The following is a 16,025-nucleotide window of genomic DNA, read 5'->3' as shown; positions in this document are numbered from 1 at the left end:
GGGGGGGGGGGGGGGGGGGGGGTGCGGTGAGGGCCAGGGAAACTGGTCTGGGTTCGGTGGATCCCAGTCCTTAGGTCAGAGTGATGACGCCAACGTGGCCCTGGTCACTTCCTGGTTCCTGGGAAAGTTGCCCTTGGACAGGCTCAGGGTGGCAATGCCTCTCCTTCATGCCCTCCCCCAGCTCCTCCCCAGCACAGCAGGGCCTTCCCAGAGGGTCAGCAGGCAGTGGGGTTCACATACACCCTGGGCTGAGGGGCACAGGGAGGGGCAGGCTCTGGTGTCCTGATGGCCCAGGCGAATCTCAGGTGTGTGGGGGAAGGGGATGTCTCCCTCTCCCTCACCTCTCAGGCCCGAGCCTGTCCTGCATGAATTCCTCACCAGGTGTCTGGGAGCCTGAGGGGCCTGAGACCCTGGCCGCCTGCACAAGGCCCGGGCTGTGCGGGCCTGGCCTGCTCCTGGGATAAAGGATCCCTCGGTGCTGTCTCCCAGCATCTCTTCGTCTTCGGTGTCCAGAGACCAGGACAGCCCAGCATTGTCTGTGCTGCCTGCAGCCCAGCTGATGATGGACACTTTCCCGTGACCCAGGACGGCCAGGGTGGCCCATGGCCAATTCCCGGAAGGGCTTGGGCCCCCAGTTCTCTGTTCCTGGGGGGAGGGGAGGGCAGGAGGCCACTGCCTCTCCATCCGGTGTGGATATTTAGAGCCTTAAATAGGAGCAACAGCTCTTGCTCTAGAATGAGGAGGGTGACCTGTAGCCGGAGGAGGCGGCCCAGACCCAGTTTCCAGCCTCACCTCGGACAAGTGGGGTCAGGGGCAGGACAGGGCAAGGTGTGCCTGTGAGGGAGAGAAGAAGGCTCAGCTTAAAAGCCCACCGCAGGAAAAGGACGGCTGTGGTGAAGCGGCCACAATCCTCCCACCATGTGACAATGACCAGGGTGGATGCCCAACCTCGGGTGTGGGGCCGTGGGAGTTGGCTGCATAGGCCATGGAATCCTATGGCCCCTGGAGGGGGAGAGCTGCTCCAACCCCAGAGGTGACCCCGTGGGAGGGCGGACACCATCGGCAGAGGACACTAGCAGTGGCCAAGGCTCGGGGGTAATGCGGTCACTGAGTCTGCCTGGCCCGGCCCCAACTCTCACTCGCCCCTTCAGCACTAGCACAAGGTCCCCTGCCCGTTCCCTTGCACGAGCAGCTTCCACCACTGGCTGAGAACACTCCTGGGCACCCATGGTTGCCCGGCACAGTGACTGCCCAAACAGCTGGACAGCAGAACAAACTTGCAGCTGAGCTTGGGACAGATCTGGGGTTTGCAGATCAAGGAGCAAGATTCAGGGTTCCCTGACAGGCTCTGGCACATGTGGGTGGGGAATGGGATGGGAACTCAGGAGAAACTGGGGGTATCCGGACCCTCCACGCCCAGCTCCCTTTCCAAAGAGATAAAACTCTAGGGCCGTGGCCGGCAAACTCATTAGTCAGCAGAGCCAAATATCAACAGTATGACGGTTGAAATTTCTTTTGAGAGCCAAATTTGTTAAACTATATAGGTAGGTACATTGTTATTAACTTAATAAGGGTACTCCTAAGGCTTAGGAAGAGCCACACTCAAGGGGCCAAAGAGCCGCATGTGGCTCGGGAGCTGCAGTTTGCCGACCACGGCTCTAGGGGATTGAGAGCAGGGGCTCAGGGCACTGGTGTGAGTGTTGAATAGAAAGCTGTGGTCAGAACCCTACAGGGGGCTGGGGGCAGAGGGGACCAAGAGAGACCTGAACAGGTGAGGAGGCAGGACTGGACCAAGCAAGGAGGGACCATAGCAGCTGGCAGAGGTGAGGAGGACGACTCTTCAGTCTGTGCTGATCCACCTATAGCCCCTCAGCCTGTGGCCATGGACCCCAGCCTCTGGTCCTTCGGTGAGCCCCTTGCATCACCTGGCCACCTCAGAGGAAACGACCCCATAACCGCTCACTGAGCCTCCCCCGGCTCCAGGGGTGTGCTGAGCCCTGCCCACCATCACCCAGTCTTCACCCACCGTAAGTGAGGGGAAGTGATTTGGCCCAGGCCACACAGCCAGGGAGGAGGGAGTGGAGGCAGGATCCGAGGTTGGTGGCTGGGACCTGGGGCCTGCACACCCCCCCCACCCCAAGACCACTGTGGGGTGGGGGGAGCAGGGCAGAGCAGAGGCCCTGCCGGTGAGGAAAGGAGAGGCACCGCCACTGTAACTACTGAGCCCAGGGCAAGCAAGTCACACACCGGCCCCCCGGGGACTGCCCTGCCGCCCACTTTGCATTTCTGGGCAGTGGAGGGCCCACCTGAGGGGAGCAAGTCGGGAGGCAGAAAGCCTTGGTCTCACAAAGAGCTTCTGAGGACACAGAACTAATGGTTATCGTCACCCAGGCCACACTAGAGGCAGAAGCCAGGGGTCAGAGGGGCGCAACTTGCTTTAAGACCACACTGCAGGGGCAGGCCAGGGCCCCCTCAGGAGAGCCGCAGCAGAGTTCCAGGGGCCCACCTGCAGGGAGCCGTGTCCCGTTCAGACCTCAGGCCCACAGAGGTGACTCCACCCCTCTCCATGTTCCCAGCATTCTCGAAGGCCACACCCTTGCCTGCGTACGAAGCTTCTGGAGACATGCGACCCAGGGGCCCCAATCCTGGCCTTCAGCATCTTCCTCCCTCCCAAGCCTGCTCCTGACGTGGATGCCTCAGGCCGGCTCCAGCTGCCTTCAGCATCACACCCGCGTGGCCTGCTCCGAGGGGCTTTCGCTGGCCCAGTCTCTGCCCCTGGTTACTCAACAGCCATTTGTTGATGGGGGGGGGGGGGGGGGCAGTGCACTTAGGATTCAAGCCTTAGTCCTGAGGACGCTCCCTGAGGCACTGTTTGTTTGTTTAAATATGTCTTTATTGACTTTTTAGAGGGGAAAGATAGAAACATCAGTGAGAGAGAAACATCGATTGGTTACCTCCCACATGCGCCCCGACCAGGGCTGGGGATCGAGCCTGTAACTGAGGCATGTGCCCTTGACTGGAATCGAACCGGACCCTTCAGTCCAAAGGCTGGTGCTCTACCCACTGAGCCAAACCAGCTAGGGCAAGGCCCTGTTTTTAATGAAGCAAAAAGGGGGACTTAAATGTCCTTCCCCATGAGTGGCCCAAACATTGGTTCCTGGAGTCAGAGAGACTGTGGTCTGGGCAGGTTATTCCTTCTCGGTAGGAAGAGCAGAGTCATAGCCCTGACTCACAGGGTCCCCGCCTGTCACCAGCTGGGGACCCAGCACACAGAGGGCCCAGGAAGAGGCCCCCAGTCACTGAACTAACCAAACCACCTTTAAAAATGCCACTTCAGTCACAGGGGCAGAGGCAAACGACATTAAGTGGAAAAAAAGATGGCCGCAACGACATGGTCCCCTCCCCACTTTTTGAAGAAAATGAGATTGATTATACACACGGAGAAGATCAAGAAAAATATGCCCCAAACATTGGTCTTTTTTATTTTCATTTTTTTCCCTCCTCTATCTTTTTCTAAATTTTTTACATTGAATGTAATACTTTAGAAATAAGGAGAAAAATAAGATACATTTCTACGGAGATGCCCCTTTTGCCCTCAGAAAGCTTATAGCCCCAAGGGCAGGCTCCTTCAAGGCAGGGTGGGCTTACGGTTGTCTGCATGTCACGGTGGAGGCTCGCTATGCCCATGACAGACCTGATGACGAGCCTGAAAGAACCAAAGGCCTCACAGCCCGGCAATGGGCACTGGAGGGGAGGCCCAGGCCTGCGGGTCAGCTGGCTCCCTATCCCCAGAGGGAAGGGAGCTCTGAGGCCCCGTGGGTCCCAGAGGCTGAGGCTAGAGGAGCGTCTCATCTGAGACACTCAAACAAGAGGCCCTGGAACGCCCCAGGACACCACCCAGCCGGCAACTCCTGGTGACCCTGCAGGAAAAAGGAAGCAGGACCCTCAGTTCTCCTGGTGCTGATTTCCTGTCTGCCCGGGGGGTGAGTAATGTCCGCTCCCCACCCCCACGCGTCCCTTCTGAAGGCCAGGCCTCACATTTTCCGTTCAGGAAGGGGCAGAGCAAGGGGCCTGGTGAAGCACATTGAGGAAAGGGAAGGCGGGCCCTGGCCTGGCGCTGCCTGCTGGAGTCGGGACCCTGGCCTCGCCACATACCTGACGGCCAGGGGCCTGCTGGCTCACCGGCCTGTGTGCCTGCCCTCGGTCACTCTTGCATTCACTCATTCATTCAACAGACATTTTGATCTGCCTGCTCTGGGCCAGGCCCTGTGCCTCAGGGTGCTCATGGTATCCGGGAAGAGACGGACATCAGATAATCCACTGGCAGAGCGTAATTACAGACTTACATGCTGTTCAGGCCCAAGTCAGCACCAGACCACAGTATCTCTGGGCAAAGTCTCAACAGCTGATTTCTCCCAGGCATCCTCTCTCCAACCCCAAAAGGCAGCCCTGGGCCAGAGAGCTTTTCCAGGCATCTGTGTCGAGACCAGAGTGCTGTCTGGACCCCACAGAAAGCGCAAAGCCTCAGCCGGCTTAGCGGTGGCCTGGAGGGGTCTTGGCTGCGTGTGAGCAGCACGGGAGGGGTCACTCTGGGCCCCTGAAAAGGCCATGCTCTGGGTGTGTGGGGGGCCTCCTCTGGTTCCCAGGCTTCCGTGCCCGTTTCTGGGGAAGAGAGGAACAACTGGTTTGTTTTTTTTTAAATATATATGTTATTGATTTTTTACAGAGAGGAAGGGAAAGGGATAGAGAGTTAGAAACATCAATGAGAGAGAAACATCGATCAGCTGCCTCCTGCACACCCCCTACTAGGGATGTGCCCGCAACCAAGGTACATGTCCTTGAGCGGAATCGAACCTGGGACCCCTCAGTCCGCAGGCCGACGCTCTATCCACTAAGCCAAACCGGTTAGGGCAGGAACAACTATTTATGGAGATCTGGTCCCCAGAACCTCACACATGGCCTTGACGCGTGCCAAGGAGGAAGAGGGCAGCCTGCGCACCTCCTGCCTCAGGCCAGGTGCCCAAATCCGCTCCCTGATCCTGTTTCCTCTCCTGACAGGAGACAAGGGTGATGTGCTCACCACGGCAGCTACAGCCCCAGTGAGGAAGTGCCTTGCAAGTGGTGCTCCGGCCAAGTGCTGTGATTTCAGGGAGCTGGGAATGGCTGCAGAGAGATCTGTGAAGTAAAGCCTTGCAGGCAATGGAGGGGGGGCTCGGGGAAGAAAAACAGGCTTACTTCCCTGCACGCACACTCCCACTGGCCGGCAAACCTCAGAAAAGCTGGGGGGAGGGGAGCTGGCCTGGTTATCACTCATCCCTGGGTCTCAGCCCTGGGACTGCCCTGCCTTCATCTGCCTTTGTTAAAACTTGAAAAGTGAGGAGGAGGAGGAGGAGGAGGAGGAGGAAAAACCCAACTTGTCCTCAACAAGGGGCAGACCTATATCCTCTCTGGTAGGTCTCAAAAAAGTAGTTCCTCTATTCATCCAGACCACAAGTATTCAGCAGTCCCCTCCAGTGTGCCTGGCATGCAGCTCCAGTCACTGGGACGGAGCAGAGAGCAACACTGACACGGTCCACATCTCAGAGCTCACGGTGGGGGCCTCAGACATCATCTTTCCAACTTGCCACTTCCATGGGTTAGAGATGGTCAGTGGGCCTGGGGAAGCTTCTGGACGAAGGCATATGAGCAGGGAGTGGAGACCGTGGAGGGCTGTGGCTGGGTGTGGAGTGCAGCGCCAACTAGAGCTCCTGCTTGGCCCGTCCCCACCTTCGTTAACACGAGGGGACATGAGAACACCCTGCAGCCCCGATGGTCTCCCATTGACTCCCTGATGGGAGCGGGAGCTCAAGCTGTCTGCACTCTAAGTACCTTCAGAGAAGGACGCTGGCTGCATGCCACTGTGGGGGCTGGAGGGTTGGACGAGGACTCCGGGCTGGGGCTGTGTCAGCCAAAACCCTTTGGGAGCCCATTGCTTTGGTCTGACATGGCAGTCACCAACAGATCTGGGACCAGAAGGGCCAGCAGGCTGGGCATTCTCAAGGCCTGCGACCCCCTGCACTGGGCTTAGGTTGGCCTCTGGCCAGCACATCAGCCCACAGCCTCCAGACACAGCCTCTGATTAAATAATTAAATTGATGGTATCATGGTCAACACCATCCTCCCTGTCTCCAGCTCTGGCTGCCCGCCCTGATAAACACCCATGTTCTGTCAGCAGGCCAGCCTGCCTCAGCCCCAGCACCCAGGCCAGGCGGGACCTGAATGGCAGGGGGCGAGGTGAGGGGAATATTAGTGACCACACCCAGGTTGGGCTCCCCACAAGGCTCCTGGGGGACCAGCTGCAGGACATGCTGACCCCACCAGCCTCTTTGCGCTTCTCTCTGCTTCATCTTCATGATTCTGCTGCCTCTGGGCAGCGGGCCAATGATGCTAAGGAAGCCCCGTGACCACCACAGAAACACTCCCTTCTGCTCCCTGATCCCGGAGCCCCACCAAAATCACCAAATCTCCCTGGAACTGTCTCCAACAGAGGCCAGACCTCCAAGGGTGGTTGTGGGGAACAATACCACAAGACTTGTCTGAGAATAAGCTGGGGCCCCATTCAGTCCTACTACTCTGAGTTTAAAAAAAAATTTAAAAAATGTTCTGGCCCTAGATGGTTTGGCTCAGTGGATAAAGCGTCAGCCTGCGGACTGAAGGGTCCTGGGTTTGATTCTGGTCAAGGGCACATGCCGGGGTTGCAGGCTCGATCCCCAGTGGGGGGTGTACAGGAGGCAGCCAATCAATGATTCTCTCTCATCATTAATGTTTCTATCTCTCTCCCTCTCCTTTCCTCTCTGAAATCAATAAAAATATAAAAAAATAAATAAAATACTCTCCTTCTTTAAAAAAACATGTTCTGGATCCTTCTTGGGAAAATATAACTGACGCCCTAGGCTGAGCGTTGTTGTAGGGGCCCTTGGTGTAGCCCTTGGGTGTGGCTCTCAATCACCTCAGCTGAGGAGGGAGGTCAGCTGTTGGGCACTTCCCAGCCTCAGGCCCCCAGCAGCATGTGGCGGCCTCCGCCCAGGTCCCCACCTGCTGGGAAGGCTGGAAGGTAGTACTGGTCTGGAGGCTGGAAGCACAAGGGGTCGTGCTGACCTCACGAGGTAGCAAGGCACAAAAGCCTTTTCTTTCCCAGCAGCCTTGCACCCTCTTCTCAAAGAAGCACCTCCTGAGCTCCCCAGGCCCTGGCCCAGCCACCCAGCTGCCTCCGGGCGGAGTCTCCGCCCAGACAAAGCCGGATTCAGGTCTGAGAAAGCAGTCAGAGGCGAGCGGTTCTGCCATGGAGATGAACTTTGACCCAAAAGGCAAGGCTCCTACCCCTTATTTACTCTTTAAGGCTAACCTGTTTCACAGAGTTAACATTACACCCCTTTTTAACCCTGCACCTCCCTCTCACATTCCAGGCCCCGACCTTCGACCCCTCCTAATTGCCAGCTCTACACCCCAGTTCTCTGAGGCCTGGTGTGGCTCATCCCCTAGCCCCAGTCACCTCCTCCCCAGAAAACGGAACCCAGCCAGGACACTGACCATAGGTGCCCCCTGAGGCCAACCACTGCACCTAACTGAGGCAGGCACTGCAGCCCCAGTGCCCAGCATCCCGGGGCCGCCACGAGGGGGCACTGGAGTAGACTTCTGGGCGTGACTTTTGAGCCCAACTCTCCCACCCCAAAGAGGAAGTCTCTCTTCTCAGGGAGGCTGGAGGTGGTGCCTGGCAGGCCCTGGAGGCAGCAGGGCCAGGGTTAGGGAAGAGTCCAGACAGCTCCTTGGCCCGGGCCACATCTCACCCCCAGGGACCGGGGGCACGTGGACAAGTGCACTGCCTGCTCCATCGCCAGGTGACAGGCAGGGACCCTGTCCCTACAGCCTTCCCTCGGAACGGCAGAAGCAAGTGCACTGCCTGCTCCATCGCCAGGTGACAGGCAGTGACCCTGTCCCTACAGCCTTCCCTGGCGTTGCTTTCACTGCTGCACAAATGAACTGTTCCGGGCCAAGCACACTGTGAACCATCCCAGACCTGAATCGTGGTAACTTAGAAATCACATCAGCTCCTGAGCATCAGGACAAACAGGCCAGCAGGATGCCCGCCGTCAGGCGACCAGTCCCCGAGAGCCATTCATTTATCTTTGGGAGGAATGACGTGGTCTCCCTGGAACCGGGAGCTGGACAGCGGGGCCCACGGAGATGTGGAGAACACTCTGGGGGCACCTGTAAGCCTGGGCCAACCCCAGAGGTCCTGGCCCACCCCCAGAGGTCCTGGCCCAGATTCCTAGGCCCCTGTTGTCCTGCACGGCTTCTCCCCCACCAGCCACCGAGAGACACTCACCGTCCTCTTGGCTGTGGAGGTTCTGCGGGCTCCGCATCCTCTCGTCCTGGCTGGGACTCAGGCTGGAGGCCAGGTGTGGGTCAGCTGACATCCATGTGGAGTCGTTCATATCAAAATCTTCACTGCTCACAGAAGTTTCATCCTGATCAGGGACAAAGAAGGTGGGTGTTCAACAGGGATGGGCTCTCAGCAGCCCTTAGGCCGCCCTGTGAGTGAAGCCCAGGGCCCGTGGGCATTTGCCAGAGCTCTGGAGACCACGGGAGCCTCCAAACCCTGCAGAGGGGGCTGGGTTGCTCCCAGCCCCCCGTGGAAGTGGCTCGGGCTCTGGTTCCTGTCGGAAGCCAGGGCTGAGGGCCGGAGCTCTGTAATTGAAGACAATTACGAGGTCTCGCATCCTGTAGGGGCGGATGGCAGGGCCTGGCTCTTACCCTTGTGAGCCAAGGTTGAAACAAGCACCGTAAACAAAGGCCACAGCTCCCCGCTCCCTACCCACAGCCTGGGGTGGGGAGGAGGGCTCACTGTGAACAGGGCCAGGCAGCCAGAAGTGGGTAGCAGGACATGCTGGGTACCTCCCAGGCCAAGCCAATCGTCCCACCAGGCCTACCACCCTGACCCCCAGGGAGCATGCATGGAATTCCTTTCTCCCACTCCCCCGGCCCAGAGGACATTTCTGTCTTCCTTCTTCCTAACCTTTGCTGTGCTTCAAAGATATGCTCTTGGGCAGCTTCCAGAGCTGAAAAGGCCAGCCCCAGAAGTGTAGAGAAGGAAGGGGGTGGGGCAGGCAAGGGTTCAGATCAGACCGCAAAGGGGGTTCGGCTCAAGGGCCTAGGGGACCGCTAGGGCCTTCCAAACAGCCGGAGGGCCTGCTAGAGAGGAGAGCCTGCTGGGAGGACCACGCCTGCCTCCTCTCCCCTCACTGGCTTCAGTGAGCACTTGGCCAGTCATCCGGGAACCCCTGGGGCGGGGCCCCTTCAATCCAGCCCTCCAGTGGGAAGGGACCCCACCTCCTCTGGCCCAGCCTCTTTCAGGAGCAGCAAGCAACTGTGTTTGGAGGTGGCTGTAAATCTCAGAAAGATGACCCAGCAGCTCCCACACCCCTGATTTCTGACTGCCCACTCCCCTGCCCCTCCGGCAAGATACAATGGTCTCTGTGGGCTCCCAGTAAGGACGTCTGGCAGGGCACCCCCACACCCAGCCTCCCCTCCAGGGCCTCCTCACAAACATCTCTTTTATAGTGAGCAAACACACTTTAGTTTGAACTTTCTTCTGCTGCTATCCCTGAGGCACACACATCTGTTCTCCAAGTGCTAGGGAACCAGCCTGCCTCAGCCTCCACTCCCTCCCCCACTCCGCAGGGCTGCAGGGAGTTTCCTGGAATTTACGGCTTCTGTGCAGCAAGAGTGTGTACCCTCCGCAGCTGAATCCAGAGGACTCAAGTTGGGCCAGGACACCAGGACACCAGCTCTGCCCAGCTCCGGGGTCACCACACAGCACACTCAGAGCCTCAGGGGATGCAGACCATGTATCTTCATCCCCTCTCCCCCCACCCCCATATGCACTCACTCTGCCTCCCTCCCACAGGCACATCCACCCACACTCTTCCTTGGGTGAAAACATGCTCACTTATACTCGCTCAGACAGTGTTCTCACACCCGGAGGGATACATGCCCGTTCAAAAAGCTCTCTTTGCACAAAGGGTCCGAAGGGCCAACAAAACTCTCCCCTATGCTAACTGGATAGAACCTGAGAGTGAGGCTGTTGGGTGGGGGAGCGGACCCTTAGAGGTACCCAGCCCATGCAGGCACTTGGAGTCAGGACCAGGGACATCCTCACTTGGGCCCCTGGCTACCCAAGGGACACTGTGGTCAGGGTATGAACTGAAGTCCTGGTTGAGCAGGAAGGCCCTCTCCTGACTCTGATTGTTGAAACACGGAGTATTCTATTAACACCTGGAAGCACCATCTACTCAAAATGCCCCATCCACTCATTCAACAGTATATACTGGACACCTACTATGAACCACGCACCTTTCCAGGTGCCGGGAGATCCAGCTGTGGATAAGACAGCTGGTCCTCCTGGTGCACTCCGCCCAGTTGGAAAAGCACACGATGTTGGTGGGGATGAGGGGTACAAAGCAAAATAAAGCTTAATAAGAGGGGAGAGGGGCCTGCAGGACTGTGCCTGCGTGGCCAGGGAGGACCTCGCTGTCAGGGAACAAAGGCAGAGGCCTGCAGGGAGCGAGGAAGGTGGCCGTGGGGCCGTCTACCCAGGAGCATTCCAGGCCACGGCACAGGCTGGTGCATTTGAGGAGCAGCCACACAGGAGTGTCCCCTCCCAAGATGCACAAAACCTTGGGCAGGGCTGTCTCCAGCTCAGAGAAAGGCTGGTAGAGTGTTCCACTGAACACACTGTTCTCGCCGAGAGGCAGGAAAGAGTAAGAACCACTAGGTGCAGCACCGGCGGCTCCCACATTCTTGCGCCACTTGGTCAAGTTTAAAAGAAGAGCAGAAGTCAACGTTTATCGGGTGGCAAGTGCTCCTTGGACCACCTCATTTCACCCTTACCACAGGCCCACCAGGTAGGTACAGTTTCCAGCCCATTCTACAGATAAGAAAACTGAGGCTCCGAGGGGTTCAGGCACTCGCCCAAGGTCATGAGCTAACAAGTGGCAGAGCCAGATGTGTACAATCCTGAAGGCCCAGACACACTCTCCTTGCCTCTGCTCAACTGTGCCTCGCACCTGGAATGCCCGTACCACTGTGGTGCCCCATGACCCAAATTCCTCTCCATCAACTCCAGCTCAGTCTCCATCGTTCCTCTTCTTGCACAAACTGTCTGCCTGTACCATGAGCCCCATCAGTCAGTCAGGCACCCCCCTCAGCTGTAGCATGTCAACACACAGGTCTCTCTGCCCTGTCTTCCCCAGAAAAACTCTAAGCCTTTTTAAGAGTGGGGACCAAACAAAACAAAACAACAACAACAAAAAAGAGTGGGGACCAGGCAGTATGCTCCCTAGACCCTCCGGCAAAGCAAGGGAGACTTACTGAATCGGCGGAACCGCCTGGCGTGATACTGGTATTTAATGACAATGTGGCACCAGTGTGACAATTAAGGACTCGGTCCCACTGCATACAGTTCTTGAGTGGAGACCATAGGAAACCGGACCCTGGCTGGCAGGGTCTCCTTCCTACAGCAGAGCCTAAGCTCAGATCACCTAACAGTTCACACAATGATCCCCCTTTCTCTCCCCTGCTCTGATGGCTCACATTGGGAAGGGGTGTGCTAACTTTGACATTGACATTGCAACCACCTGATAATGAAGGCCACACCCAGTGTCCACACACAGGGGTTTCAGGGCAAGGGTCTTATGAGATTTCCTTGCAACAGCCCCCTCCATAGAGCAGGCATCCAGGCCAGGCCTATCTCTAGATGTGGTACCTAGTGGCAGAGCTGGGATCTGAAGCCAGACAGTCTGCCCAGAGCCCACATCACAGTGTCACCACACCAAGAGGCTGCCTCACCACACTTCCTCCCTTCAATAAAAAAAACCCAAAAAAAACCAGATTCCTTAACAATGTGTCTCAAGATGAGATCCAAAAGGAACTCATGGGAGACTAAGCTATATTTACTTTCTCTCTCTCTTTCTTTCTCTCTCTCTCTCTCTCTCTCTCTCTCTCCAAAGTTGACACACATTTATTGAGCATATACTCAATATGTGCTGGTGTTATGCTAGGGACATAATGACTAAGGCAGGGTTCCTTTCCTCCAGGACCCTGTTATCTAGGGAAAGAGAGCAGCAAAAAATTCTGACCCACTTGTAAGTGCAGAGAGAGAAAGGGGGCTGTGAAGTCCCCTCCACAGTTACTAGTATCTACTGACAATCATACTCTCCCCAGCAGTTTTCTCATGGCTCCCAGGGTTTTGCTACATGAGTCCCTATTATGTGAGTGATGGTTCTATATAAGATTTTGACACTTGCTGCTACAGCAATATTTTAAAGTGAGCAATCAAGTCCATTAAACCTAAAGGGGGGGGGGGCGGGGGGAGAGAGAGCAAGTCCCAATCAAACTTAGTTTCCACACCTTCACTTTCAGGACTGACCTAGGAGAGAAGCCTTCCCAAGACCCCTTTGCAACTCACCTGCTACAACAGAGCCCCCAGCTGCAGAGGGTAGACTGTAACTTCACCGCCTTACACTGAGCCAAAGCTCCAGGAGCAAGCTAATTACACATGCAATTACCAGAACTCACAGTTCAGAGCCCATCAACACCTGTGCAGAGGGGCAAAAGACACCCAAGTCCAGAGGCATCTGTGGGAGGTGGTACACAGGTTTGCCAGTGGCAGGGCCCCAGGCCTGTGCCCAGACCTCGAGTGCTCCCCCTACTCGCCCAGAAATCCTAAGTCATAGCCAGGTACATCTTGCTTTCCCCTCCTGGAATTTCAAGGGAATTTGGTCTACTAATTTCTCTCTGTAAACAAACTTTAATGACACTTGCATTAGAAAATAAGCGAGTACAATCCATTACTTCTGGGCCCTCTCTCTTCAGATCCCATGTGACTGGCTGGATAGCTGCCCTTGACTCCTCTTACCTCTGACCTCAGACACCCTGAAGCCTGCAGCCTTGCCCACGTGCTGGTAAAGTGCATCATTTATTCGGCACCAAAGGGCCTGAGCCATTGTGGTTCACAGAGGGATAGAGCCAACTGCCCTTCTGAAAAGAGAACTCAGAATGGGAGGGGGCAGGCAGACAGCACCCAGCCAGCCCCTGGGACACACCCAAATCTGGGCAGAAGGAGAGGAGCCCAAACCCTCTCTGCTCTTATCTGCAGTCCAAAATTCATGGGCAGGTTCAGTTTCTCTCTGCCCAGGTTCTGAGGCTCTTCCTCCTCTGCAAGCAAACGAGCACCAACCACTGCCCAGCCCAGGAGGAGGAGAAAACAGGAGAGCAGAGGGGAAATGGTGGAAACACGCCTGTATCCATGGTGTGTAACTATGGGCAGGTGCTATCAGTAACATGATTATTTTACAACTGGGGTCAATTTCTCGGGAACTGGGTTCCTGGTGCCTCTGAAGTTGAGCCATTTGCATCCTTCAGGACAGGGATCCTGGGGCGTGCCTCACACAACATTTTCCAGGCCTTTCCCCAGAGCTGTAACTCTATCTCTACCACTTGCTTTGAGAAAGAAGAGGAGGAGGATTTGCTGAGAATTTAGTGCAATTGAAAGCCACAAGCCCTGACCAGGAGCCTTGGGTATGTATTTCAGAGGACGGGTAGGGATGTGCAGGGGGTGTTTCTGGGCTTGGCAGGAAACAGACCCCTCTCTGTCCAGCTTCAGGGTCTGTTCGATGAGAGGCTGAAGCTCCTGCCAAAAGACCACCAGACTTGGGCAGTTCCCCAGCACCAGCTCTACCCAAGCAGGCGGGCACCAAGGCGTAGGAAGTGAGCACCTCCTTCTGGAACACCTGCAGGCCCTTCCAGGCCCTGGAAATTTTTCAATACGAGGCAATTCCTCCCTTGTCTCCATGTCAGCGAGCATTACACACACAGCCTTCTGGGCATGCCAAGAAGGTACTGAACCACATTTGACCCCAACTTAACCACTTCAGTTCATCTGATGGCTTATTCATGGAAGACAAACCCCCACTCCCACCAGGATCTAAAGCAACCAGGGTTCAAATCCCTGTTGTGAAGGGACTGCACAAATGAAATCGTAGGGTGGTCCGAGTCACCCACCACTCCTGGGAGCTGTGGGGTCCCAACACTGTAGCTTCATGCTATACCCCAAGCCCATATGGCCAGCCGGGGAGGAAGCCAGCCTCCCAGGGACACACCCTGCACAATTCCACTCCTTCCTGCTAACATACCCCCTCTGCTTAAAAGCACAAGCTCTTCTGGGAAATGTGAAGTGGGGGAGAGCTGAGACATAGCCAATCACCTACCACTTTTTAGGTGTGTTCTCTCTCATACACACACACACTGTCTGCCAGAAACATATTCATATATACATGGGAATGCTCTTGCTGTCATGGATGCCTGGATGCTGGGGGGTGAGCGTTTTCAACACCTTCCTACTAGTGTATGGAGTGTAAAACAGGCTTTTGTTCCCCAAGCAAAGGCAACTGGCTGTTTTCCCAGCACTCCTCACCACGAGGGCCTGCCATGAACAGGGGTCTCTTTAAATGGAGGCTGGAGAGATGGGCTTTAGCAGACAAGGTTCATCCAGCCAAAAGGAGGGCTGGAGAGGAACCACTCTGACACAATGCCCTTTAGGAGTTTCTTTCCAAGAAAAGGGCCCAGACAGGACAAAAAAGTTCTTGAGCAACTCCAGGGGCAGTCCAGCTCCACATAGCCCCAGGGTGGCCCAGGCTGGATAAGTTCCCCAAAGTCAGCCTTCTCAGCTGGGAAAGTCCTGGGGTGCTCTGCTCCCAGCTTCAGACGCAGGAAGGTACTCAACGGGCATCACCCAGCCTTGGTGCAGTGGGTGTGGGGAGAGGAGCTGTCTTGCAACCCTCCTCTATAAAATAAGCCCAGCCCGAGCTGGGATTGGACAGGAGCTTGATAGTATTCGAGGACACATTTAGGCCCTAATGGTTTTCCAATGACGGGGTGATTTACTACCTGGGGGTTAAACTACCACTGGGGCCTGGGTCATAAACAGGCCTTTCCCCCCACAGCCTACAGCCCAGAAGCAGGGGCAAGATGGGGCCCCTCGTCCCATCCACAGATGGCTCTCCCAGAGTTGTGCGAGCCCCCCACCCCTCTCCCTGTCTCAAGCCCCACCTGGTGGGGCCCAGGCTGGGGTTTCCAGCTGATTCTGGGATAAGTAGGGCTTTATCTCAAGGGAGAATCTATTTCAAGCCACAATCCTTCTCAGAAAGAGGAGGAAATCACAGAGTCCAAACACCATTTCAGGTGAAATCAGGAGGTTATTAATCTCCCCTCATGGCAGACAGAAAGAAAAATCAATGTTTTTAGAGGGGGGGGGATTCCATTTGAATTAATGGGTTTGTGGCTTCTCCATTGATCTCCGCCTCTTCACACTTTCTTTTTTGCTTTTGTGTTCTCGGGGAGGAAGGAGAGAGGGGAATCGGGAGGGGGGTAGGCCTCCCGAGAAGGGGAAGGACAGTCTAACCTTAACCTTTCTCCAGGAATAATGCTAATTAGCGACGCTTAATGAGGACTTCCCCCAGGAAGCGCCGCCCGGTAGGGGCGACCAGACTCAGGCAAACGCAGCTCCAGGTGGGAGTGGGCGGGGGGGGTGTCACTTCGGCCCCCGAACGACTGGAATAAAAATGCGAATGGCACTCTCCACCCCGCCCCCCGTCAAAGTGTCGGGCCCTGGAGGACTAGGTGGCAAGCGCCCAGTGGCGAGCGCGGTGTAAACCTAACTTAATCCGGACGCGCGCCCTCACTCCGGACAGCTGCCCCCGACCCATGTGCACCCTTCATGAAGGAACGGCCCCTTCACGAAAGGTGGCCGACGCCCCCGGCCTCCGCTCCCACCGTCCACCTGAGCGGGGCACCGGTCCGCTCGCTCCGAGCAGGCACAGGGGCCTGCCCAAGTGGGCTCAACTCTGCAAACCTCGACTCAACTCCCCGCGCCCAGGCAGGGCGCCCCTCCCTGCCGCTCGATGCTTCCCGTCCTCACATCCCCAAAC

The 16,025-nt window shown here is 56.5% G+C and overlaps 1 protein-coding gene across 1 annotated transcript in view; it reads right to left on the bottom strand.

The window, feature by feature from the left end:
- Positions 1-16,025, bottom strand: part of NOL4L (nucleolar protein 4-like) — an 83,310-nt gene that overhangs the window by 21,134 nt on the left and 46,151 nt on the right. Inside the window, exon 6 of the mRNA XM_005879822.2 lies at positions 8,366-8,507. Within this exon, the coding sequence (XP_005879884.2) occupies positions 8,366-8,507 (142 nt within the window). The remainder of the gene's footprint in view (positions 1-8,365; positions 8,508-16,025) is intronic.

This window comes from Myotis brandtii, unplaced genomic scaffold (assembly GCF_000412655.1).
Source record: "Myotis brandtii unplaced genomic scaffold, ASM41265v1 scaffold61, whole genome shotgun sequence".
Taxonomy (NCBI): Eukaryota; Metazoa; Chordata; class Mammalia; order Chiroptera; family Vespertilionidae; genus Myotis; species Myotis brandtii.
This window is presented reverse-complemented; position numbering and strand designations above follow the sequence as displayed.